Source organism: Antechinus flavipes, chromosome 1 (assembly GCF_016432865.1).
Source record: "Antechinus flavipes isolate AdamAnt ecotype Samford, QLD, Australia chromosome 1, AdamAnt_v2, whole genome shotgun sequence".
Lineage (NCBI taxonomy): Eukaryota > Metazoa > Chordata > Mammalia > Dasyuromorphia > Dasyuridae > Antechinus > Antechinus flavipes.
Window position 1 is genome coordinate 602112422 of NC_067398.1, and position 26994 is coordinate 602139415.

The 26994-nt window shown below is 35.1% G+C and overlaps 1 protein-coding gene across 1 annotated transcript in view; it reads right to left on the reverse strand.

Annotated features, from left to right (window-relative positions):
- Nucleotides 1-225: 225 nt before the first annotated feature.
- Nucleotides 226-26994, reverse strand: part of LOC127547630 (CUB and sushi domain-containing protein 3-like) — a 588420-nt gene continuing 561651 nt past the window's right edge. The window contains exon 6 of the mRNA XM_051974567.1: nucleotides 226-370. Within this exon, the coding sequence (XP_051830527.1) occupies nucleotides 226-370 (145 nt within the window). The remainder of the gene's footprint in view (nucleotides 371-26994) is intronic.

A 26994-nucleotide genomic window follows, 5' to 3' on the forward strand; every position in this document is an offset into this window, starting at 1 on the left:
AACTACTTTTTATCTTTCAAAATTCAAATTCAACTTTCTCTATCCTCCATATTGAGTTATAAAAATCTGCTAGAACCTATTGTGTAATTTAATAATCATCATGTGGCTCCCTTAGCAGGAAAATGATCACTGCAGCATGTTCAAATTACCCCTCTTTAAAAGATAACAACATTTCTCCTCTATCAGGACAAGCAGTTGTATTTACCAAAAATCTTTTTTAAAACACTAGAGAAAAGAAGTCCTTTCATTAAGTATACCTTGATATGGGGCACTAAATCCACGGTAGCGGTGGTTGCTGTCTGTGACAAAGTGCAGCCGCAGCCAGTTTTTATTGCTGATAATTGGTGGCGGTATATTCATTCCAGATAACCTAAATTAGGAAAGATGACAAAAAATGAAAATTGTCATTCTGTATCACTGTTCCTTTGTAATACCATTCAATCAAGTGTCCCAGCCTACTATAATATATGATCCATGAAACTCAAGTTTCAACATTCAAAAATAATGCTTTACAACATTCAGATGAATGTTTCTAATGAAAAAGTAACATTACAAATTAGGTGCACAGGATTACTGTGAAATCCAGAAAATAGAAAATCATTCCAATTGTAAAAATTTTTTAATGTCAATGTGTGCTCACTTTTAATAATGATAAATAGACATAAATAAAGCAACATGTGTTCTTTTTTAAGTAGAGAAAAAAATCAATGAAAAAATATCTCTCTATAGAGCATTTTTGTTTGTTTTTACTGGGCCTGTGGTTTTATTAGTATAGGGAAGTCCAACTTAGGAAATTTTTTGCACCAGTTCAGAATGACCACTGCTCTACAACTTAATATTTGTGGAATTGCCTGAAGGAATAGAGAAGTTAATGAATTTGTCCAAGATCTCATAGTTAATATGTGTTACAGGCAAAACTTGTACTTGCATTTCATTTTGAGAATGAATGGGGAGCCCTCTACTCACTATACCACCCATTGTAATTAGAGTAGATAACTAAAGTCAAATCACTTTATCCACATGAAGAAAGAGTGCATGTTTTTTTACAACAAAGAAACTTAGAAAGCTGATGATATTGTGATCTCCCAAAATCAACTTCCTAATAAGCTTCAATCATATTTTCTACATTTCTAGGTACACAATTTCAAATATTACTCATTATTTTGCATCAATCATGTATTTCACATTTGCCTTCACATTTTAATAATTGAGACTCGTTTTGTACATATATTTTCATAAGTAAAAACATATGGAGATCATGTTTATTCATTTCATTTCATCCATACATTTCATTCAATCAATTCATACATTTTTGAGGCACTAAAGTTTCATTGGTAACCTTTTTAAAGAAATCTACTTAAAAGCATAAAACCCTAATTCCCCAAATAAATTTTATACATGATAAAATGAGAGCCATATGCCATAACATATATTATTCTTTTAAAAAGATCTATATTTTATAAAAGAGATTCAATCTATGGAATACTAATTCAATTTGTTTTTTTTCCTTTATTCTGATTTATTTCAAAATATGCTTAAATCCATTTTAATTTTTGATGGCTATCCTTATTCTTGCCTTTTAACCAATAAGTACAGTTCATTTTTAAACATTAGCTGAAAAATATAGGGACATTTAATTTCTTAATCTTTTCTTTACAATTTCACTCATTTGCCTTTCTTATGTTTTTCTTATTTGAAATGTTGAATGTTCTCTGTGTCTGTTCTTAGTTCTTTGACTTAAAAATTACTTCAAATAAGAGTGCACCTTGTTGAAAATTCATTCTTCTTACTGATAAATAGATTAATCTGTATCTTTATAACATTACAAAATTTTCCATCATTTATTTGGCATTTACTTTGTTGTTGGCCTTTGTTAATTTTTCTTTGAAATTTCTCCCATCTAATTTAAGTACTTACATTCATTATGTTTTTTAATCTATCTTTTGATCACTCTGAAGTTTCTTACTGTTATTTCATTATTTACATAGAATTTGTAGAAATCTTTTTACTGGAAGTTCTTAGGACTCATTTTGTGTAATTGATTAAGATACAATGGCCTTTTAAAATTTTTATTTTGTTTAAAATTGTCTTTATTTCATTGTCAAATTATCTACTTGGATTCAGTTGTTCAATCATTTTTCAGATGTGTCTAACATTTCATGTCTTCATTTGGGATTTTTTTTTTTTTTTTTTGACAAAGGTACTGGAGTTTTCTGCCATTTCCTTCTCCAATTCATGAAGAAAATGAGTTAAATAGGGTTAAGTGACTTGCTCCTGGTCACAGAGGTAGCAAATGTCTAAAGGCAGTATTGACCTCATGCAGATGACTTTTCCTCATTCCCAAGCCAGGCACTCTATGCACTGTGCCCCCTACCTTCCCTATCTGCTTAGGAGGCAACTCAATTTTCTCTCTCGAGTTTTTGTTTTTCAGTGTTTTTTTTTTTTTTCAGATAATAAAAATGATTAAGAGACTTGCACAATATGACACCAATAGTAAACATCAGAGGTAGTGCTTAAAATGTCTTGATTTAAATTCTGGATACTTCCCATGTTACCTTTATAAAGTTTCTTTTACCTAAGAAGCTATGATCCTAGAATTTACAACATTTGATTACAATGAACTTTCTTTTTTCTCTGTATTTTTCCTCCACTAATTTTCCTGAAGAATGATATTTCTTGCTTCTAATCATCTATGAAATTTCCTTTTTAGTCTAAATTCTTTTTTAATCTTGCAAAGTGTATTTTTACCAACAGACTCCCCTTGTAAGATTCATCTATCTTAATGGTTTCCATGACCACTTCTATGGTCACAATTTCTATGTCTATATACTTGTCTCCAAAATCTTCCTTGTTTTCACTGTCATATATCCAGCTGTGTATGAGCATCCCTCTAGATAACCCATCCGTATTACAGAATCAGAATTCTATTAATGCATTTTTGAGAGCATATAGCATTAATATATGAATGAAGAAAGGCTTCATGAAGTACTTGTAATGTGCCATGAAAAATATTTGGGATATCAATTAAAACTAAGATGCTTTCTAATCACAAGTAGCTCACATGTAGTAGATGATACATAGAGGAGATTTTAGATGTAATTATGTGGAAAGACCCCCAAAAACTTAAGATTACAATGATGAAACAGATGGTAAAGCATTTTCCTTAAATATAATTTCCATTGATACAATTGTTGAGAATTTTAGCTTTCAGGCCTTCAATACCTAAAGTTGCTAAGGAGACAGATGTGAAGGTAGTTGATTTCTTTTTTAATTCACATGGTTGGCTCTCCTGAATGTTGGCTGCAAGGATTTATCTGGAAGATCTAGTAATCTGAATGGCACTGTTATCTCCAAGGTTCTCAGGTTTAAATTCCCAGTGGTTTCCAGTTGACTGGTGGCTGATGTGGGGAATGAATGACCCCTTCACTACAAGGAATGCTAACACTGGTGTTGGCTGTTTGGGACCATGCTGGAAAAGGGGCTGATTATCTAAAACTTCCCACCATAACTTATTGCTCTTAAAATTATTTCCCTTGGGGCAGGTAGGTGGCACAGTGGATAGAGTACCAGCCCTAAAGTCAGGAGGACCTGAGTTCAAATCTGGCCTCAAACACTTAACACTTCCTAAATGTGTGACCCTGGACAAGTCACTTAACCCCAATTGCCTCAGGGGAAGAAAAAAAAAAAAAAACATTCCCTCCTCTAAGTTTTCTATTTCTTTAGAAGATACTTCCCAATGATATTATTGATAATAGTGATAATGATAATATTTCCACTTATATTTTTTCCCTTTCTCCTTCCTTCTGCCTATAATTAATCAATACCCAGTATATTCAAATACCACACATCTATTGGTCCAATAAGTAAATTTGAAAATTATTCCAATAAAGATTATTTTAACAATCATGTCCCAGATTCTAGTGAATCACTTCTTCATTCCAACTGAAAATGCTTTGTAATACAGAGATCTATTTCAGCCATATGATAAAAGCCTACATTAACTCAATGCAAGTCAGAAAACATTTATCTAGCTAAAAATGCATAAGATGTTGTATATATTTCTGAGAATATGCACTCTAAAAGAAAAAAAAAATTACGTTCCCAAGGATTGGGAAACCATTTATATGTAGAAATAAACATAAGAAATATAAAATGTTGTTTTAAAAAGGAGAAAGGACTTACAAGTTAACAGAATCTAGTTTTAGAAGCAGAAAGTACTTTAAAGATTGTCACATTTATCTTCTCATTTTATGGATAAAGAAACAGAGGCACAGAATATCAGAATAATTTATCCAGTGTCAAATAGTTAGGAAGTAACAGATAAATTGGAACCCACGTCTCTCTGATTCAAAATCTGGATGTCCTGTATACATCTTACTACTCAAGAAATCATGAAACACTTTTCATAGTATGTGGCCCTTTGCTATATACTTTGAAGGGAATTGAGAATTCAAGAATTAGACATGAGGAGGAAGGATATTTAAAACATGTGTGATCATATGTGCAAAAGACAAAGTGTGAGAAGTTACAATATCATTCAGCAGAAATGGCTAATACATTGGTTTGAAAGGCTCAATACCTGACACAGTAAAAAAGCTTAATAAATGTGTTTTTGTGCAACAAGAAAATTGTTCGGTTCTGCACACGTATATTGTATCCAGGATATACTGTAACCTATTCAACATGTAAAGGATTGCTTGCCATCTGGGGGAGAGGGTGGAGAGAGGGGAAAAATCGGAACAGAAGTGAATGCAAGGGATAATGTTGTAAAAAATTACCCTGGCATGAGTTCTATCAATAAAAAGCCATTAAATAAATAAATAAATAAATAAATAAATAAATAAATAAATAAATAAACAGACAAACAAACAAATAAATAAATAAATGAATGAATGAATGAATGAATGAATAAATAAATAAATAAATAAATAGATAAATAAATGAATGAATGAATGAATAGATAGATAGATAGATAGATAGATAGATAGATAGATAGATAAATGTGGTTTTGGTTGATTGTATTAGAAATAACTGGAAAATTCAGTAGCAGCTATACTTTTATGACTTCAAATACCAGGTTAAGAATTTTGTATTTTATCTGAGAGTCCAGAGGACCCCACCCCTGCCTTTATTGCTAGGATAAAATATCAAAGAATTAAGCTAATATTAAAGGCCATACACAATCTGATTCAATATAACTCTTAAATCATGCCTTTATCTTTCTTGTATTCTATATACTAACCAAAGAGAAGTCTTAGTTATTCACCTATTATATCTTTCCATTTCTGTTTTCATTTATTTTTATAGTCTAATATTAGGATATAAATTCCATAATATGGAATTGATGCTCCTTTCTCATATTGTAAAATGACTACAACTTATCTTTCCAGCATAATTTGATTCATTGCTGTACTTTACATTCTCTGAGTTTTAATAAGTACTGGGCTATTGATTATTGCTTAACCTTAACCTAATGACTTTTTCCTCTGCACATTTTGGGGATCTGTTTCCCATGCTTGAGTGATATTTCTTCAATACTGCTGACCTAGCAAACTCTTTTATCTCAAGGCTCAGCTGATGTTTCATCTTTTTCTGATACCTTTCCTGATGCTATCCCTTTCAGTCCTTCCCTGAACTAAAAAAAGCACTCCATTTTTGGGACAACTCTTTACTTTGGTTTACTCATCATTTTTATCATACATATCTTCTTTAGTAAATCATAAATTTCTTATGGTCAAAAATAGTATTAATCTTCAGTTTTCTATCCTCCAAACATATAATCATGTCTTGCAGAGAGCCAGAGCTTAAGAAATAATTGTAAAATTGAATACATGTCTGTACACACACACACACACACACACACACACACACACACATATATATATATATATATACACACACAATATAACTATGTTAATACACAGAGATAAGTATCTCTCTGTTTATCTGTATATGTATTGATGTTCTTTTCTTCTAGATTCTCACAGTCTGCTTTAGTCTTAGTATTTTCCTTGGAGATTCTGATTCAGAGGTTTTTAAAACCTTTAAATACTTTCCAAAATAGATAACTTATTGTTATCTTTTTTGCACAATTCAAAATATTTGTTAGCTATTTTGTTTTTATTGATGCTCAATTTTATTTATAAAAATATATAAACAAACAAATATTCGATTATTGTTTGTATACATGCATAATTAAATTATTGAACTTTCATTGAATGCTACAATATATAATTTAGTACATTCAGGCTGTGAAAAGCAAATGACTCCAAAAGAAAAAAAAGTTGAATCAATATATTTTAAAACTTTTTAAAAAATAAAATCTAGTCTTTCTTGTAGGAGAATAGAATGTCTCAAATTCAAAGTTTTCACAATGAAATGTTTTGCTTTTTGCATTGTGATCACTATAACTGAAAAATATATGTATATAAATACTTTTTCATTACCAATACCTATGTTATCTCTTTTGTGCTTTTTTTTCAATAAGAGAATTGTTTATCATAAATTGATGGATAGCAAAAGATCTTGGGATAAGATTTTTCATTCTTCCATAAAAGAAATACAACAACAAACAGGACCAGGAATACAATTCCTGCTGTATATGCAGGAATTCCAGGGTTTAGCATTCATAGTGCTATGTAATCAGCATTGTCAGCTTGAATCAGCCCCTAATTAAGAAAGTGTGGTGAAGGAGATTGATCAGGGAATCCCTGATCAATTGGTTTCCCCCAGTGTTGATTAAATTACACACTTTAAGGAGACTGGAAAGAGACAAGACATAAATGAAGTGCAAAGACATGTTCTACAATCCTTTACCTCTTGAGAAGGCATGAAGAAGTAAAGCTTGATGAAATTAGAGATTATACGCTAGACAGGCAAAAGAAAGCCTTGGGTTTGGTGTATTTAAAAGGAAAGTTACTCTCTAAGAGAAACCATGTCAGAGACAAATCTGAGGAATATGTCTTTTAAGTTAAAAACACAGCTTGTTATGGATGAATATAAGGACCAGATCTTGCCTCTTAAAGATGGGTGTAGAAGATTTCTCTCTCCTCTTTTCTCCCTCATCCATATTTCCTCAAAGAATCTTGCATTGGAGATATTCAATAGGGGATACCCTATTTAATGGGAGGCAGTTCCCTAAGGTCAAGGCACAAAACTAGAAAAGCTTTATGAATTCAAAATAACTATTATCTCCACTCATAAAATTTTGAGAGAAGTGCTCCCAAGGAGTTCAGATGAATGACCTGATTAGTAGAAATCCTAAGCATTGAGAGGAATAGGGCTAGTCCTGGTGAGGGTAGTATAGGAGAAAACTCTGTATCTGTCATATGTTTGGGCATATCATCTTTTGATAGTGAATAACAAAAATGTAAATAAAGTGTTTAAATCTTTATAAAGATGCTGTATTTATATGGGAGAAATGGAACAATAAAGATGTTTTATTTGACTTTATAATGTGAATCAATCAAAGCAATAGTTGATTTCATCTTTCATCAAAAAAACAGAGAGAGGACATCAACCTTAGAATTTTCTAATAAGTAAGTCACTTTCTAGCAAAATATTATACTAACCCCACTCATTTTAAAATTAGGACAGAGAAGTAAGTGTGGGAATAGGGATGGAGGAATTAAGTTACTTATCAAGGATCACACAGATATTAAATTAGGCAAAATTTGACCCCAAAGCCCTTTGATTCCAGAGACAGTGCTCTAAGAAAGTGTTCTAAAACACTTATGGCTGTCCTTTATATGATCACACTATTTTTAGTAGAATTACATAACTAAACGACTATATTGATTTTTACTCCTTGGAAAGTTTGTGTTTATTGGATAAATGACCATCTGCTCATGATAAACAGATTTGTCTCCTGTTTATGAAAAGCATATGAAATAGCAACTAACCCTGTACTGTGTTAATTTAAGTCTCAATTTTTAAAAAAAGTACATAAAGCTTAAAGACTCTTTGGCATAGGTAGTGATAAAATGTTTTCTAGTCTGACAATCACAAGGCTGTCTACTTTTCTCCCTAATTTTAAAGAAAAAAAAGAAATTTGGAAAAAAAAGGGGGAAAATTCAAGATATTCTAATTATAAATGAGAGAAATTTTGGCATAATGAATAAAAATCTTATTTTGTGGCCAAGAAGAACAGAGTTCAACTGATACATAAACTGATCCTGAGCAAATTATTTAAACACTTATTGTTCTGGGCACCTCTGTAAGACTGTAAGATTTAGAGAAAATGCTAATCTGTCTTGATGGAGGGAATTTACCTACTCTGGAGCTCCTTAAACACACAAAATCAAATGTGTATTCTTTATCTTTAATTTCAAATTGATTTACAATATGACAAAGGAGAGAATACTAGCATCTGACTCAGGAAAACCTGAATTGAAGTCTGGGCTAAATATATACATGAATGGTTTGTTGGATAGCTTTTGGCTCATGAAAGAATTTTAGACAATAGATGGCAAAGCACATGATTATCTATATTAACTGAAAGAGTTCTTCACTGGTAGCTCAGATAAGTTTAAAACATTGTACTCTAATAACATTGAATCTTAACCTATTTAATGTAAAACTTAATGTTGATCACAAAAAAATTTCTGGAGATATATTAACATTCATTCTTTAATGAATTCCCTGATATAAAACAGAGTAGGCAATGAAATTACATTTAAAGTGAATCCTAAATAAGGATCTGAATCCTGATTGTTGCTAAAGCCCAAATACAAATCTACACATTGAAATGATAGAATGATTGCTAATCAGAGAAATGCAAAGTAAGACAACTCTGAGATACCACTACACACCAGTCAGATTGGCTAGAATGAAAGGGAAAGATAATGCGGACTGTTGGAGGGGATGTGGGAAAACAGAGACACTGATACATTGTTGGTGGAATTGTGAATACATCCAGCCATTCTGGAGAACAATTTGGAACTATGCTCATAAAGTTATCAAACTGTGCATACCCTTTGATCCAGCAGTGCTACTACTGAGCTTATACCCCAAAGAGATTTTAAAGAAGAGAAAGGGACCTGTATATGCAAAAATGTTTGTGGCAGCCCTGTTTGTAGTGGCGAGAAAATGGAAACTGAGTGGATGCCCATCAATTGGAGAATGGCTGAATAAATTGTGGTATATGAATATTATGGAATATTATTGTTTGGTAAGAAATGACCAACAGGAGGATTTCAGAAAGGCCTGGAGAGACTTACATGAATTGATGCTGAGTGAAATGAGCAAGACCAGGAGATCATTATATACTTCAACAACAATACTATATGATGATCAATTCTGATGGACATAGCCATCTCCAGCAATGAGATGAACCAAATCAGTTTTAACAGAGCAATAATGAATTGAACCAGCTACATCCAGGGAAAGAACTCTAGGAGATGACTCTGAACCATTATATAGAATTCCCAGTGCCTCTATTTTTGTCAGCCTGCATTTTTGATTTCTTTCACAGGTTAATTGTACACTATGTCAAAATCCAATTCTTTTTGTACAGCAAAATAACTGTTTGGACATGTAGACTTATATTGCATTTAATTTATACTTTAACATATTTAACATGTATTGGTCAACCTGCCATCTGGGGGAGAGGTGGGGGGAAGGAGGGGAAAATTGGAAAAAAAAGGGTTTGGCAATTGTCAATGCTGTAAAATTACCCATGCATATAATTTGTAAATAAAAAGTCATAATAAAAAGAAGAAGAAGAAGAAATGATAGCATGATTTAATAAAGACAAAATTGAGAGACATGCAAAATCAATATGAAATGAAATCATAGTGAGTTTAGAATTTCACCCCCTTTATGGGATGTCAATCTGATTCTACTAAAAAAAAAAAGATCTCTAGATTTGAAGTCAGAGTATCTATATACACTCAGTTCAAATCTCAGCCTTTTCACTAACTTGCTTTGTGGCATAAAGCACTTAATATCTTGACACTTCAATTTTCTTATTTGTAAAATGAGAGGACTGGATGAAATCCAAAGACTTATCCTCTTTTAAATAACTGATCCAATATTCATTTCAAGATTTTATAGATTTTATGCTGTTCCACTTCATCATTATTTATTTACTAATCTGTTCCCCATATGTGATATTCCATTATTTATCTCCCTGCCTTCTCAGAGACAACAAATTCTCCAAGACTAGAATGAAGTCTCTGTTCATCCCAACCTTCATTGAATGTTTAGATCTAGTATTGTTGTCTAAATGATATCTGCTATGATTCCTACTTTTGCTTATGCTTCTCCCTATGAAAGTAATTTTGTATTTTCTTTAAGGGTTTTTTATACATTTATCTGTGTTTGCAATATTTGATTCTGATAAAATGAAAGTTCCTTGAAGGCAGAAACTATTTTCTGTTTTATCTTTTATATTAAGTAACTAACAAAATGCATTGCTCAAAACATGTGTGATATGTATTTATTGAACAACTGAATGAACCAGTGATTCACATGCTATATTTATCCAATATAAGGTAAACTTCTGAGAGATGGGGATGTTTTGTTCTTGTTATTGTTGTTATTGCTGTGCCCCATAATCTTTAGCATATTTTTCACACAGTAGGTGCTTAATAAATATTATCATACCTAAAGATATAGGTAGAAATTATTTTGAGAACTAATAAATAGTACTTATATATATGTAAGTTAAGGAACTATGACCATTTATTACCATAGATGAAGCTATAGGCAGAAAACATTACTGATGTAATAGTATTACAATAATGTTAATAACAATAGTCATAGCTTATATAAAGTCTCAGGATCTTTACAAATATAATATCATTTTATTTGAACAACAACCCCAAGAGATAGGTTATTATTCCCATTTTATAGATGAGGAAACTAAGCAAGAGACAAATTGTATGTTTTCCCCAGCATCATAGAACTAGTATCTGATGTTAAATTTGAATTCAATTCTTACTCTGCACTTTCCTCGGGGTCATCTAATTAGTGCTGCCATGTGTATTTTTATGTACTCTCTCCTTTATGATAGTCTCTAGGGAAACAGTGTACTATTTTATTAATCTTGAAGCAATACAATTAATCATTCATAAATCATCAATTAAGAAACTGTTGTATGTAATGGCCTGTGATAATCAGAGCAGACACAAAGACAAAAAGAAAGCAATCAATTTGTCCAAAGAGTTTAGATTTAATTGTAATTTAGATTTGAATGAATACTAGCTGTATAAGATAGAATTTAAAAATTTTCATATACTTTTGAAATTTTAAATTTGATTGTGAAAAAGGATTACTCTAAAAAAAATCTGGGCCTTGATGGACAAATGGTCTGAACTTTTTCTCATTCTTTAGTGTTCTCTTAAAAGGTATTCTCCAGTAGAGGAAAATTTTACTGATAGCCTTATACCACTCCCAACCTTCTTTAAGATATTGCCTTTGTGTATATATAATAACAAAATAAATCATTAACATATATTTAAAATCTCATCCAACACTATTACATGACGCTATATTAAAGGCCTAAAGATTTATCTGTCACAAAATAGCAGTGCTGAAGTTATTTCTCCCCCTTCTTAACTGAAATATATCACCAAAGAAAGACTTAAATAATTCCTCATGATTCCTTAGGATTTCAATTCAAGAAATTCCATTTCCTTGTCTCCTTATAACTGTATAAACAGATAGATTAGAACTCAGAAGACCTGCTGAAAGTGATTGAATTCTTGAATTCCCTACTGTTTTTACTTTTTCTTACTTGAATTGTTTTAAAATGAATTCTGACAATTACTCTAACATGCTTAATCATATGTTATTTAATAATATATTTCTTTGCTTTATGGTAGTATATAATGTCGAGGCTATCAGACCTATTCATTATGGAAAAAAATCACTTTGGTAACTAAATGAAGTTTGAATTGGAAAAGATTTGAAGCAGGGAAACCAATTAGAAAGTTATTGCAATAATACCCATAAAAAATGATGATAAATTGAATTAAAGTTGTTACAGTGTGAGAAGAGAGAGAATACATACTTGAAGAGTGAATCAAAATTATTTTCTCATTGTTGGAATATGTAGGATGAGTGAAAGTGAGATTGTGAGCCTGCATGATTTGGAGGATATTAGTACCATGAACTAAAAAAAGTTGGAAAAAAAGGGGGGGAAGTTTTTTTGGAGAAAGATAATGAATTCTGGTTTTGGATATTTTGAATTTGTCCACATGTCCTCCGCAAAAATAATGAATATAGAGGGGTATTGTAGGAGGCTTGCAAAGAGATTAAAAAGATTCAGAACAGCTGCTCTGGAAAGTAGCATAATCAATAGATTAGGAATGAGTAGAATGTCAAGATGAAGTGAAGCCCATTTGAGATTACATGAATTTGTAGTGGGCTAAATTGGAATTATTTTGCTTTGTTTCATTTTTAATTTCCTCCAGCTTTTTTCAGTAACACATAAATAGGTCTTAGATGGTAAATGTAATGACCGCGTATTTAAAGTCAGCCGGAGTCAGGAATTCAGGTTAAGGGGAAAATCTTCAATATTTATTGAAGCGAAGAGGTGAATAAAGATTGCTATAGCAAATATAGGTAAGAAAGATTGCGATAGCAAATATAGGCAGTTGCGACAGAAAGCCAGCTAAGAGAGAGCGACGCGAGCCGAGGCAACCATGGAGGCAACTGTGTCGGCAACTGTGGCAATGGCCGTCCCAAAGGTCTCTCCTCCCCTTCCTTCTCCACTCCCCTGCCTCCACCCACCAAAATCGTCATTTCCTATACAACACATCAGGACTTGCACAAAGAGTGGGTGGGGGCCATTCTCTCTCCAAGCTTATCTATTAATAGAGTATGGTCCAATTACTATTTAGCCTCATGTGCTTGGGACCTCAGTGCATCAACTCAAGCCTCAGCCATTACATCTCCCGCTTTCTTTTGTTTTAGAACACAGGTGATCATGCCATCCCTGACTCTTCAGGGAGGTCAGAGCCCCCAAGGGGAGGTGATCACACCCTCCCTGATTTCTCAGGAAAGGAGGTGAAAGCACCGAAAAGGAAGTGATCACGACCCCCCTGACTTCTCAGGAAGGGAGGTGAAAGCACTAAAAAGGAGATAATCACGCCCTCCCTGACATCTCAGGAAGGGAGATGAAAAGCACCAAAGGGAAGTGGGGGTTGCTAGCAGGTTTCTGGGCTCAAGGGTCTTATTATGCACAAACCCATCAGCATGGGAACACATAGCACATAGCAACAACGCAGAGACTATTAGTGATGACTCTCCCCACAGTCAGTGCAGGCTTGATGTGGTGTAACAAACATGAATTATGCACCCAAGTAACGGTATAACAAACAATATAAATCAACAGTATGATGTAAAAGATTGCCAGAAGTCCTAGAAGGAGAGTATGTAAACAGCAGTCACACATACACCTCTTCAGCAGCCAAGAGATAGTCCAAAACCAGTCTATTGTCCATTGCTTCACATATCAGGGAATCCAATGATCCCCCCAAATTTTTGAAGTCCAGCAAAAGTCTTTTTATGTCTTAGGGAATCCAATGATTCCAGCAGATTTTGAAGTCCTGTAACAGTCTTATCATTTCTCAGAAAATCCAATGATTCCTGAGGGCTTTAAAGTCCTACAACAATCTTATGTCTCAGAGAATCCAATGATTTCTGAGGGTTTTGAAGTCCAATGATTTTCTATGTCCATGAGTCAAACGCCATAACTGCCACACTCTTTCAATGGTGAGCACAATCAGCAACAGAACCACCCGATGTTTCTTGGGTCTTCTCCTTCGTTTCAAGGGTCTGCTCCGTCTCTCTGCGATGGACAAGGCGAATACGGCTCGTTGGCACCCATCTGATTCCTTCTCCACCTGTAGAGATACAAGCAAACCCTCTCCCCCAAGCAGTTAGCCTATCTGGTCCCTTCCATTCACCACTTTCTGGGTCTCTCCACATCACCTGGCGATTATCTAAAGATAGTGGAGCTGCTCGCACTGGACATTGCCCTTCCGGTGGGTTATAAAACCTGTCTGCCGGAGCCAGTGCATCTTTGTCAAAAATCAAGAAGTTAATAGTATAAAGTGCTAGATTTAGTAGTTCTCTAGGGTTACCTGTGGCTCCCCCTTTCTTTTGTTTTTGGAGGAGCGTCTTAATGTCTCTGTTTCTCCTCTCTACTATTGCCTGTCCTTGAGGATTAAAGGGTATGCCAGTGGTGTGTAAAATCTTATACTGTGCACAAAAGTGTGCAAAATGTTTGGAGGTGTATGCAGGACCATTGTCTGTTTTTATTGCTTGTGGCACACCCATAATGGCAAATGCTTGCATGAGGAATTCAGTGACCACTCGGGCTGTCTCTTTTGCTGCTGGTATGGCAAAAGTGAATCCTGAAAAGGTGTCTACCACAACATGGATAAAAGACAGACGACCGAAAGATTTATAATGGGTCACATCCATTTGCCAGATTTCATTGGGTCTCAAACCACGAGGGTTCTTCCTGGAGGCAGTGTAGGAGCATGGAAAGGAAGGCAAGCTGTACAGCTTTTTACTATGCTCCTAGCTTCCTCTTTTGTAATCCCAAATTGTAAACGCAAAGCTCGAGCAGCCTGATGGTACTTAGAATGGGATTCCTGGGCCTCCTGAAATAAAGGTGTACTGGCTAACATAGTTAAAAGGCTATCTGCCTTTGAGTTCCCATCAAAAATAGGGCCTGGGAGTCCACTATGTGAGTGGACATGCAAGATATAAATCTTACCTGGATGTTTTCTCACTTGCTCCTGAAGTTCCTTAAAGAGCTGATATATATTAGAAGCTGCAAATTTTATTTGGGCTGTGGCAATTCTTTGTACCACACCTACTGAATAGGCTGAATCAGATATTATATTTATGTCTCCTGGGTAATAAGTGAGAGCTAACATGATTGCATACAATTCGTTCTGCTGAGTGGACTGAAAAGGAGTTCTGACTACTCTCTTTATGGTTAAATCATGAGAGTATACAGCACAAATATTGTGTTTGGATGCATCTGTAAAGATAGTTGGTCCTTTAAGAGGAACTTTAGAAACTTTTTCTTCAAGAATCCATCGCCAATTATGTAAAAGTCTGGTTATCTTTAATGGAGACCCATGTATAAAATTAGGAGCCATGGCTAATAAAATTTGCCACTCTGGGATGGTCTCACAACACACATTAATTTGTGTATTGGTGTAAAAGGTGTATATCTTATCAGGTCTTGCCCCAGATAATTGTACTGCTCGCTTAATGGCCTTTAACAAAATTCTAGCCACAAGCACTGGGTAAGGAGTAAGGCTTTGTTCTGGTTGTGCCGGGAGGTTCACCCACTCTATCACACTGTCTCCTTGATGAAGGACTGCTGTGGGTGCCTCTTGTGTGGCAAAAACTGTTATTTCCAAGGGTTTTTGAGTGACTCTCTCAACCACATTGGATAAAGCCAGTTCAACTTCTCTCAAAGCCTCTTGAGCTTCTTTTGTAAGCTGGCGTGGTGAATTTAAAGCACTGTCTCCCCTTAAAATATCATATAATGGTTGTAACTGATAGGTAGTCAAGCCTAACACTGGTCGCATCCATTGGATATCTCCTATCAATTTCTGAAAATCATTTAAGGTGTTTAGCTTCTCTGTTCTTAAGGACAGTTTTTGTACTGTAAGCACCTTAGGGTATACTTCATATCCTAAATATTGAAAAGGAGCATGTCTTTGAATTTTCTCTTCAGCTATGTATAATTTGTAGTATCTTAGTGTTTCTATGGTCTTTTGCAGACATGCTTCTAGCATTTGTTCCTCAGGTGCACATCCCAATATATCATCCATATAATGTAATAGTATTACTTTTGGAAATGCTTTTCTTATTGGAGCAAGAGCAGCAGCAACATACATTTGACACATAGTGGGGCTGTTTTTCATTCCCTGTGGCAAAACTGTCCATTCATATCTTTTATAAGGCTCAGCTAAGTTAACGCTGGGCACTGAAAAGGCAAATCTTTTCATATCCTCCTTATCCAGAGGGATAGAATAGAAACAATCCTTAATATCGATGACCCAAAGAGGCCACTCTCTAGGCAATTGAGTAGGAGATGGAAGTCCAGGCTGAAGAGTTCCCATAGTTTCCATCTGTTCATTTACTTTTCTTAAATCAGTGAGCATCCTCCATTTTCCTGATTTCTTTTTTACAACGAACACTGGGGAATTCCAAGGACTTAGAGAAGGTTGTAAATGTCCTTGTTCAAGCTGTTCCTGTACTATATCTAATAAGGCCTGAATTTTATCACTACCCAAGGGCCACTGTTCTATCCACACTGGTGTATCAGTTTTCCATTGGATAGGAACAGGTGAAAGTGTTGGCAGGCCTTCAACAGCAGCCCTGCTTAAAAAACCGAAGTACTCATTTTTAACCCTAATTGTTGTAAAACATCTCTTCCCCACAGATTGATGGGGAGTTTTTCAACTATAAAAGGAGTAAAAACTCCTGTTTTGCCTTCAAAAGTCCATCTCATAGGGGCAGCACTAACTTCAGCTGCTATTGATCCTCCTACTCCAGACATATAGGTGTCTGCTTTAATCTTTGGCCAGTGACTGGGCCAATTGGCACCTCTAATAACTGTACGATCTGCACCTGTGTCTACCAATCCTTCCAATGGTAGGCCATTTATATAGATCGTGAGCATAGGTCGGTCAGCTGTTACAGCTGCTGTCCAGTAAATTCCTGGATTTTGTGGTCTGGAGTCAGAACCTGGGTGACTATCACCAGGTTGCTTATTAGGATTCTGTATGAGTAAACCTGATGCTACTACGTCTCCTGGGTGATAAGTCACACATTGTCTACCTGTATTAGTGACTGGGATATTATCTACACATTCCCCAGTTTCCCACATCAGTGTGTGGATGGACACTGTTTTGTACGTACAAAAAGGAGGTGAAATGGTCAAGCCTACTGTGCCTGGAGGTAAGGGATCCATAGGCTGGAGAGGAACAGATTTCACCTTTCCAGGGGGTATCTCAGTTGTCCCAGCTGCATACAGCTCTATTCTCCCCAATTGTAATTCCCTTCTGCCATCAGGTTGCTTCCTGGCTGGTTGACTGTGTAATCCCCTTCTCCCATCATATGGCTTTCTGGTTGATTGGTCATGTCTGGATACTGGACTTCTAGGCCCTCCCTGGGTGCACCATTGGCTGCCATCATGCCCCAAGTGTTTTTTGCCTTGGGCCCTGGGGCTGGGCCCCTCATCCCGTTTCCCTGAATCTGTCTGCATTCTGAGGCCCAATGGAAGCCTCTGTTGCATTTTGGACATGGGGTTTGGGGTCTTGTTCTCCCACCTTGTTTTCCCATTCTATCTCTATACCAACATTGAGCTTTCAGATGCCCTACTTTTCCACACTGAAAGCATCTACGAGTCTCTCTGGAAGTCCCTTGCCAAGAGGGATTCTGTCTTCCCATGTTTGAATTTTGGGAAGTCTGCACCATAGCCTGGGTATAAAAGGCACCTGTGTCCACTGTGGCACAGCGTCTTATGATCTCCTCTAAAGGAGCATCCCTGCGCAGTCCTAGTATAATTCTTCTGCAAACCTCATTAGCATTTTCCTTAGCAAGTTGCCTTATCAAAACGTCTGTTATTGGATTTTCTCCATTTGTTCTTGTGATAGCTGTCTGCAAACGTCCCACAAAGTCAGCAAAGGGTTCATTTGGCCCTTGTGTTATTTTTGTGAAGGCCCCCCTCTTGTCGTCTTTACTGTGGAGGGAAGCCCACGCTTTGATAGCATTAACAGCAATTTGCTCATATGCTGCTACAGAATAATTAATTTGTGCTGCGACATTTGCATAAGGACCTGTACCTGTAAGTAGGTCATAGGTGATTGCAGCATGAACTCCACTTTGACTATTTTGTTGGGCTTGTATCCTACAGAGCTCACTATATTCAGAAAGCCACAAGTAGTTTTGTCCAGGTTCTAGGCATATCTTTGCTATAGATTTCCAGTCATCAGGGGTCAAGATTTCAAAAGACAAATTTTGTAATAGCATCTTAACATAAGCTGATGTAGCCCCATAAAGAGTGCAAGCTTTTTTCAGGTCTTTGAGGATATCTATATCAAAAGGAGAGTATCTTCTACTTTCTTGACCTGAAGAATCAAACTGTTGAATAACTGGAAAAATGTGGTGTTGGATTTCCAATACATTTCTCCCTTCTTCTTTGGCCTTAATTAGTGCCTTTTGCAATCTACTCAAAGGAGCAGCTGGACGCTGTGGGGGAGGTGCTGGACGCTGTGGGGGAGGTGCTGGATGCTGGGGGGGAGGTGCTGGTGCTGTCACTGCCGCCCCCACTACCCTCCTCCCTCCATCCCAGAGGGTGGAGTTGATGGAGGAGAGTCAATTACCTGCTCCTCAGGTGGGGCTAAAGCTGCCTCAGATTCACCCCGCCCTTGAGCCTCACTTAAGTCTTCATGCCCTGTGGGGATATGGCCATTAATCTGTTCTTTGTCTTCCTCCTTTACCTCAGGCTTCCGCATTTGGCCATTCTTAGAGTTTTTTCCTTTTCTCCTAAAACAAGTACGGTATTTTAAGGCCATCTGTATCGTATTGTATAAATAGAATGCCTCGAAGGGAACTGACTGAGGGTTGTCAATGTTATAATCAGAGATCTGTTGACCAACCAATGCCCAGTTACCCAGAGAGATTTGCTCTTCCTCTAAGAACCCAGGGGAGGTAAGTTTTAATGTACTCAAAAGTTTAGCTGCGTCTTCCCAAGATACAACTAGCCCTTCCTCTTCTATCAGGTCACGCAGGCTTTTTATAACACCACTCCTGGGTGGGGCAGGGGTTGGGGGGTTTGGGGTGGGGGATGGAGAATCTTTACCTAGGATCTGTCCCATTTCAGCCAAAAAGTTACTGCTTTCGTCTTTAAGAAAATAAGTTCCCTGTTTGTCTTATACTCACCTAAATTCCTGGTCACTGGAGACTTCTTCAGTGAAAGTAGGGTCCTTGGTTCCCACGCTTGGGCGCCAAATGTAATGACCGCGTATTTAAAGTCAGCCGGAGTCAGGAATTCAGGTTAAGGGGAAAATCTTCAATATTTATTGAAGCGAAGAGGTGAATAAAGATTGCTATAGCAAATATAGGTAAGAAAGATTGCGATAGCAAATATAGGCAGTTGCGACAGAAAGCCAGCTAAGAGAGAGCGACGCGAGCCGAGGCAACCATGGAGGCAACTGTGTCGGCAACTGTGGCAATGGCCGTCCCAAAGGTCTCTCCTCCCCTTCCTTCTCCACTCCCCTGCCTCCACCCACCAAAATCGTCATTTCCTATACAACACATCAGGACTTGCACAAAGAGTGGGTGGGGGCCATTCTCTCTCCAAGCTTATCTATTAATAGAGTATGGTCCAATTACTATTTAGCCTCATGTGCTTGGGACCTCAGTGCATCAACTCAAGCCTCAGCCCATTACAGGTAAAAGTAGTACAGGATGGTGTTTAAGAAGCTCTGTCTAAAATATTAAACGGAGGTAACAAAATAAATTAGGAAAGAGTAGTAAAAAATTAAATTGTGTCATCAAGAATGAGAGACTGGTAGTTATACTTATCAGTTTAGCTAATGCATGGGAGCTGCTTTGGGTAAGAAATAAGGGATATCAGAAATGGAAGTTGTGGTGAGGATAAAGAATATGGGTAAAGATTATAAGGTATGAGAAAAGATATAGTGAAAAACAATGTCATCTTCAAAAAAGAATTTGGTGGAACTCCAAAAGGTGCATTGATTCACTTCACTTTGTTTAGATTCAACTTATCCAATATTAATTAGACATTTACTAGAAATATTCAAGCAAGCAGAAAATCAACTTAAAGACAAATTGAATTGAGAGGTGGAAATGAAATAAATTGGAAAACATCTCCTTACATTACAAAGGAGACTTTAGGATACAATGAAGTTGATGCTAGGAAAGCTACCTTGACAATTATGGCAAGGAAAAGCAGGACTGATCTTACTTGGGTTAAGAACTTGGGTAGTAGGGAAAAAAGGAGTAGCTGAGTTCACCATCTGGTAACTTCCTATTTCCCCAAATTATTCTTGCTAAGTAGGTATGAAGACAACTTGTTTCCACATTGTTGAATAAGTACAGATGCTTGATAAAACCTGCTGTCAGTGAACATTAGTCAGCATTAATTTTCATTGCCATAGGGTTAAAGCCCTGATGGCGAAACCCTAATTACGGCTCTATTAATCAATGCAAGGGAGAGGCTCTGCTAGACACCACAAAAGATACAAAAATGAATGAGACAAGGTCGCTGCTTTCAAAGACCTTATAACATCAAAGATCAGATAATTAATATGAATCAAGGTAAAATGAGGGAATTGTAAAACATAAAAGCTTAGAGGAGAGATTACTTTTAGCTGAGAGCCAAAGGTTGTTCAGGGGAAGTTTCATGCTTCATTTCCTAGTTGTCTTTTCAGGATAGACCTACTTTCCAACTATCTGAAACTGACTGAAAATTTGCACTTCACTTTCTGAGTCTCAAAGCCTTGATGGTGAGCACTTATATTCTGACAAGCTTTGGTGGTCCATACTACATCCTGGCCATCTCTGTATAATAACCTTTCTGTTATCCATCTCCATCCTCAATAGAAATTTATGGTCCATTCCTGGATTCTGGCTCTGATAGGTAACTTTTCAACTTAGATTTACTGGGGCCAGTTTTTCCATAATAGTTGCAGGATATATCTTTACTATGTTGCATTAGATTATGTTCCTCCTCACTCCATTCCTACCATTCAATTTTTGTATTTTTTTTGTTATTTTGCCCCCTTTAGATTGTAAATCTCTGACTACCAGGAATTGTCTGCTTACTTGCATCTTTTTCTCAGGAATTTAGCAGGGTGACTGACACATATTACGTGCTTAATAAACAATATAATCTGTCTCTCTCTTTGTCTCTCTTGGGCTCTGGCTCTCTCTGAGTTTTTTTCTATCTCTCTGTCTGTCTGTTTGTCTGTCTCCCTCCCCTCTCTTATTTTTCTTATTTACATAGGATAAATGCCTGGAACAATTAGTAGCATTTGAAAGTTAGAAATAGGTATTATTCATCATTAGGAAAATATAGCCAGATTTATATTGCATAAAATAATAATAATAATATAAAAGCATATTTTGAATAAATATTAATTCTATAATCTTGCAGGTATAAATTATAACAATAATGATAATAGCAATCACTGACATTTACTTAGTATTTTATGATTTGAAAAAAAATGCTTACATATAAAAATCCCACTTTAGCCCTAATGGTACAGTTTGCAAAATAGTGTATTAGAAAGAACAGAGGAATTTTTGAGTTTGGAAATATATAAAAACTTAAGAACATGTCAAAGAAAAAAAAAGACTTTTCAATGCTTTTTCTGTAAATTTATAAAATGTCAGTATCTCTTTACAAATGATATGTAAAAATACAAGTTAGGATCATAAATGCCAATGTCTGTCTAAGCTTGTCACACTTATCTGTCAATAATTATTTAACAGCTGGGGACTATTGATAAGAACACTCTAATTAAACTCATGGTTATTTTAATAGATTTTAGGCAAACTTTACACTTTTCTAAGTCTGATTTCTATACTTAATTTATGGGACTCTCCCACCTGAATAGGTTTCCAGACTAACAGGCTTTGTAGCATTTAGGAATAGAGTATTATTGCCTGTTATTTCATATTGTTTTCTCCACTTTTTCCATGTATCAATTTATAATATCTGAAAATTTTTATGCTATTCCCCACTTAAAAATAAAAAAGCAAGTTTAGTGGTGTTCCTGGGCAAGTCACTTAGTCCCAAATGACATGTCAAAAAAAAAAAAAAAAAAAAAAAGGCATTCTGAGTCTATTCTCTTCCTAACTCTAGTCATCTTTCATGTTTATGTATATCAGGATTCCTTGTCTAAGAAGAATTTTGTAAGATTATCAAATATTGATTCCAAAAATTGAATTAACCAACTTACTCATATATATGTGTGTATATATATATATCCAAGTAGTATTAAGATAAAATAAGTGAAGAACATTTTGAACTACAATTGTTTTTTATCTCTACTGCTATTTTTATGTTACTTATAGCTTATACATATACATATATGTATATAAAATATTGCATACATAACTTATACTTAGACAAAAGATAAATTTATTCCACAGCTAATAAAACAAGGTATTCAAACTAAGTTTCTATGGTAGTTACAATAATGTATAATGTGACGTCTAAGAGGTACCAAGAGATAGTCATTTTCAAAGGATTATTCCAATAACTTTCTAATTGGTTTTATATTCATTTTGAGTCAATCAAAGATCCTGAGGGTCTTCCTCTCCCACATTTACTTATTTATTTATTGGGGCTTTTTGAGGAGTAGGTGAAAGAAGCCATTCTTTGCTTCAATTGCTATCTTGCCTTAATCACTGAATGAATGTGGTCTCAGTCAAACTAAGGCCTGTTAAAAACCTTAGCTTTAAAAGGCCAAGGTCTTCTACTAAATCCATGGCCATCTCTAACCATCCTGATCTCTATCTGTTCAGTGGACCCAAAGTCACTGGACTTAATGGCACTGGAGGAGAAAATGAAGCAAGCTTCCTTGAACAGCCCTTCCTAACTTAAATCCAATTCATTTACATATTATGGCATCACCTTTTTCATGTCATGGTCCTCTTCCAGAATGAAGGATAAATAACCACCACTACCACCACAACAACTTTTAATCCCAACATCTCCCAAATTGATATTGCTAAAATACATTGTTATTCTCCCTTTAATGAAATCTCAATAAATTTTTATTAACTTTAGAATAAAATACACATTTTATTTTGCTATTTAAAGTCTTTGATAATCTAATACTAATCAATTTTTCAGAATGATAAATGGGAAGTAACCAAGGAAATGGCATATACCATGGTGAATGGCCTTGTGATTATGCTATAAGAGAATCATTTGAAGGAATCAGAATATATTTAGTTTGAAGAAGTGAAGACATAGGGAAAATTAATAGATATATAGCAGATATTTAGAGCGTTGTCATTCTGAAAACCAGGTTAGAAATGTGCTTTAATCCCCCATGTTGTCCATAACATTAATAGAAAAGAAGTCGTTTGAGTCAGTACTTACAATCCCACAATATCAATAGGAGATATTATAGTGATATGAAACAGATCTAAGACTACCTGAGTTGACTTTCTTAACAGGTTCATTGTTATAGAACCTAGCTGTGGAGAATTAAATAAAGGATATTTAAAAATAGTTCCACATTTCTCTGGGAAGATCCTCAGACCCAAAGAGGTTTCTTTGTATATTTATTTTAATTTCATAGAATATATTTAAAATGTTTTATTGTAGTGAATTTATTAATTTTTAATATATGCTGCTTTATAAAACATGTTGGGAAAGAAAAATTAGAATAAAAGGGAAAAACCATGAGAGAGATTTAAAAAATAGAAAAAAGAAGTAAACATAACATGGGTTGATTTACATTCAATCTGCTTAATTCTTTTTTATGGAAGAGGATGCATTTTCTGTCCAAAGTCTATTGGGATAGCTGTGGATCACCAAATTGCTGAGAAGAACCAAGCCTTTCATAGTTGATCATAGCACATTCCTACTGATATTATATACAGTGTATTCCTGGTTCTGTTTGTTTCTCTCCACATGTAAATCTTTCCAGGCCTTTCTATAATTAGTTTGTTCATTTTTTTTTTTTTATAGAGCAATAATATACCATTAACTTCATGTACCACAACTTGTTCAGTCATTCTCCAATTAACAAACATCCATTCCTTTCCCAATTCTTTGCTACCACAAAAAGAGCTGCTATAACCATTTTTGCTTATGTGGGTCCTTTCCCCTACTTTATGATTTCCTTGAGCTACACAGCCAGTAATACAGTTACTGCTGAGTCAAAGGGTATGCACAGTTTTATAGCCCTTTGGGCATAGTTCTGGATTGCTTACCAGAATGGTTGGATCATTTCACAACTCTATCAACAATTCATTCGTGTGCCAGTGTTCCCATATCCCCTCCAACATTTATCTTTTTCTTTTTCTGTCATCTTAGCCAATATAAGAAGTATGGGGTGGTACCATAGAGTTGTTTTGATTTTGGTGGAGATTTGTAGCATTTATTCATATAGCTATAAATGGCTTTAATTTCATCATCTCAAAATAATTCCAATATTTTGACCATTTATCAATTGGGGAATAACACGTATTCTTATAAGTTTGACACTATTCTTTAAATATTTTAGAAATGAGGACTTTATCAGAAATACTGATAAACAATTGGAAAAATAGCAATTGTTCATAGGTAGACTGGGCTAATATAATAAAAATAACAATTCTGCCTAAGTTGGTCTACTTGTTCAGTGCCATACCAATCAAATAGCCAATGCATTATTGGAATAGCCAAATAGGTTAAAACTGGAAAAAATCCAAACAAAATTCATTTGGAAGAAAAAAAAGTAAAAAAAAAAATCTTTACCAATCTAATAAAGGCCTCATTTGTTCCCTTTATATTTCCCTTTGAATCTTGTTTCTGTTGATTTTGTTTGTGTAAAATCTTTTTAATTTAATATACTCAAAGTGGTACATTTTTTCCTTTCATAACATTCTGTAGTTCTTTTTTGGCCCTAAATTCCTCCCTTCTTCAAAGATTTGATAGGTAAATTATCATTTGTTCTCCTAATTTGTTTATGGTGTCATCCTTTATGCCCAAGTTATATATCCATTTTGATCTTATTTTGGTATGGAATGAGAGATTTAGGTCTTTGTCAAGTTTCTGACACATTATTTTCCAGTTTTCCCAGAAATTTTTGTCAAATAGTAAGTTCTTATTCCAGAAGCTGGATTTTGGGGTTTTACCAAATACTAGATGGCTATAGGTATGGATGAGTATGTCATGTGTATCTAATCTATTCTACTGATCCACCACTCTATTTTTAGATAGTTCCAAATGGTATGGATGACTGCTGTTGTATAATATAATTTTTGGTCAGTTACTGCTAAGCTACCATCCTTGTTTGTTTGTTTTCCATTAATTCCCTTGATATTTTTTACTTTTTTTTCTTCCAAATGAATTTTGTTTGGATTTTTTCCAGTTTTAACCTATTTGGCTATTCCAATAATGCATTGGCTATTTGACTGGTATGGCACTGAACAAGTAGACCAACTTAGGCAGAATTGTTATTTTTATTATATTAGCCCAGTCTACCTATGAACAATTGCTATTTTTCCAATTGTTTAGATTTGATTTTATTTGTGAGAGAAGTGTTTTATAGCTGTGCTCATATAGTTCTTGGGTTTGTTTGGTAAGCAGACCCTCAAGTATTTTATTTTATCTACAGTAATTTTAAAGGAAATTTCTCTGTCTATTCTTGCTGATGGCTTTATCAGCAATATATAGAATTGCTGATGATCTGTTTTTATTTATTTTCATATTGTTGACTGCTTTTGTCTTCCTTCCTGGGGATATTGTAAATATAAGTTTTGTTGTTGTTGTTGTTGTTGTTGTTGTTGTTGTTGTTGTTTGATAGTACATATCAACCTTTACGCACTGAATGATTTACTCTGCCAGATTTGGAATTATAACTAAGATAGCCCCAAAGGGCAAAACAAGGCACATAAGGAAGAAGGTCCAGAGAAAAAGAGGTTTTCTTCATGTAATGAAAAATTCCATCCTCTCACTTAGAGCTCTTTATAGTAAAAGTATCATAATCAATAGAGATGTTCAAACAAAATCAGAATTTCTGCTTAGGTGGCATGTTGGAGAGTAGATTCTTATTCAAGTCAACAACTCAAATTAATAAGCTTAAATTAAGCACTTATGATGTGCTAGGAACTATGCTAAGAGGTGGGAATACAAACACTGGCAGAAAGACAGTTCCTTCTCTCAATGTGATACATTCTATAAGGGAAAACAAGAAATAGATGGACGATGAAAAAGGGAAAATGGATGAGGAAAAAAGTATCCATGTTAGGGGCATGATAGGGACAAGTCTGAAAGTAAGAAGTAAAGAGAGCTACATGATTGCTCTGGGCACTATGCTTAAATGAAAGTTTTGAAATGGATAATTCAGACTTGATTATAACAGATGACCTTTGAAATTTCTTCTGATACTTGGATAATCTGATTCTGAAGTAGAAGTTTCAAGATTTGACTTTGATCTTTTTAATTCCAAGGAGGCCCCAGAGTATTGTATAGGTTTCTGGGGAAGAAATTTTCCTAATGAATGTTTGCCTCTTACTTGTACATTAATGAACAGGACTGCAGAGGGTAATTAATGTGTATATAATTATTTGCTCATTTTTTTGCTATTTAGTATATTGTAGTAATGCTTAGTAACTACTCCTAATTAGCAGAATGTTAGTGTTTTCTTGAAGTTTGAGTCTCTGAAGAAAAGATTTTTCAAAAATAACTAATGAGAATAGAGTCAGGAGGTAGAGCCAAGATCTAGAGTAAAGGCAAGAACTTCCCTGACCTCTCCTCCAAAAGCCCTCCAAATACATTTAAATAATAACTAAACAAATTTTATAGCATCACAATTCCCAAAAAGATACAGTGGAACAATTTTCTAGCCAAAGAAAACTTAAAAGGTCAACAGGAAAGTTCTCTTCCACCAAGGTAGGGTAAAATAGTACAGCCCTGGATCAGGGCATTTCAGAACCACCCTTGCACTCAGCAAACAAAGAGCAGGCCTTAAGACCTCTCAATCAGTGGTGGCACTGAGGGTTACAGACATCTCAGACCATAGACACCAAAGATGACTTAAAAGGTGGGCAAGACAGATTTGTCTCATTAAAGTGAGAAGGCCTTAGAAAGCCAGCAAACCAGTAGTGGGCCTTGGGAACCACTAAATTGCCAGCAGTGGTAGCAGTAGCAGTAATGACAATGACACAGACAGTAACACTAATCATGGCTTCTGAAGGTGTCAACTCACAGATAATAAGAGGGTCATAAGAAGGTGTCTTTACTAGCACTGAACAAGGACT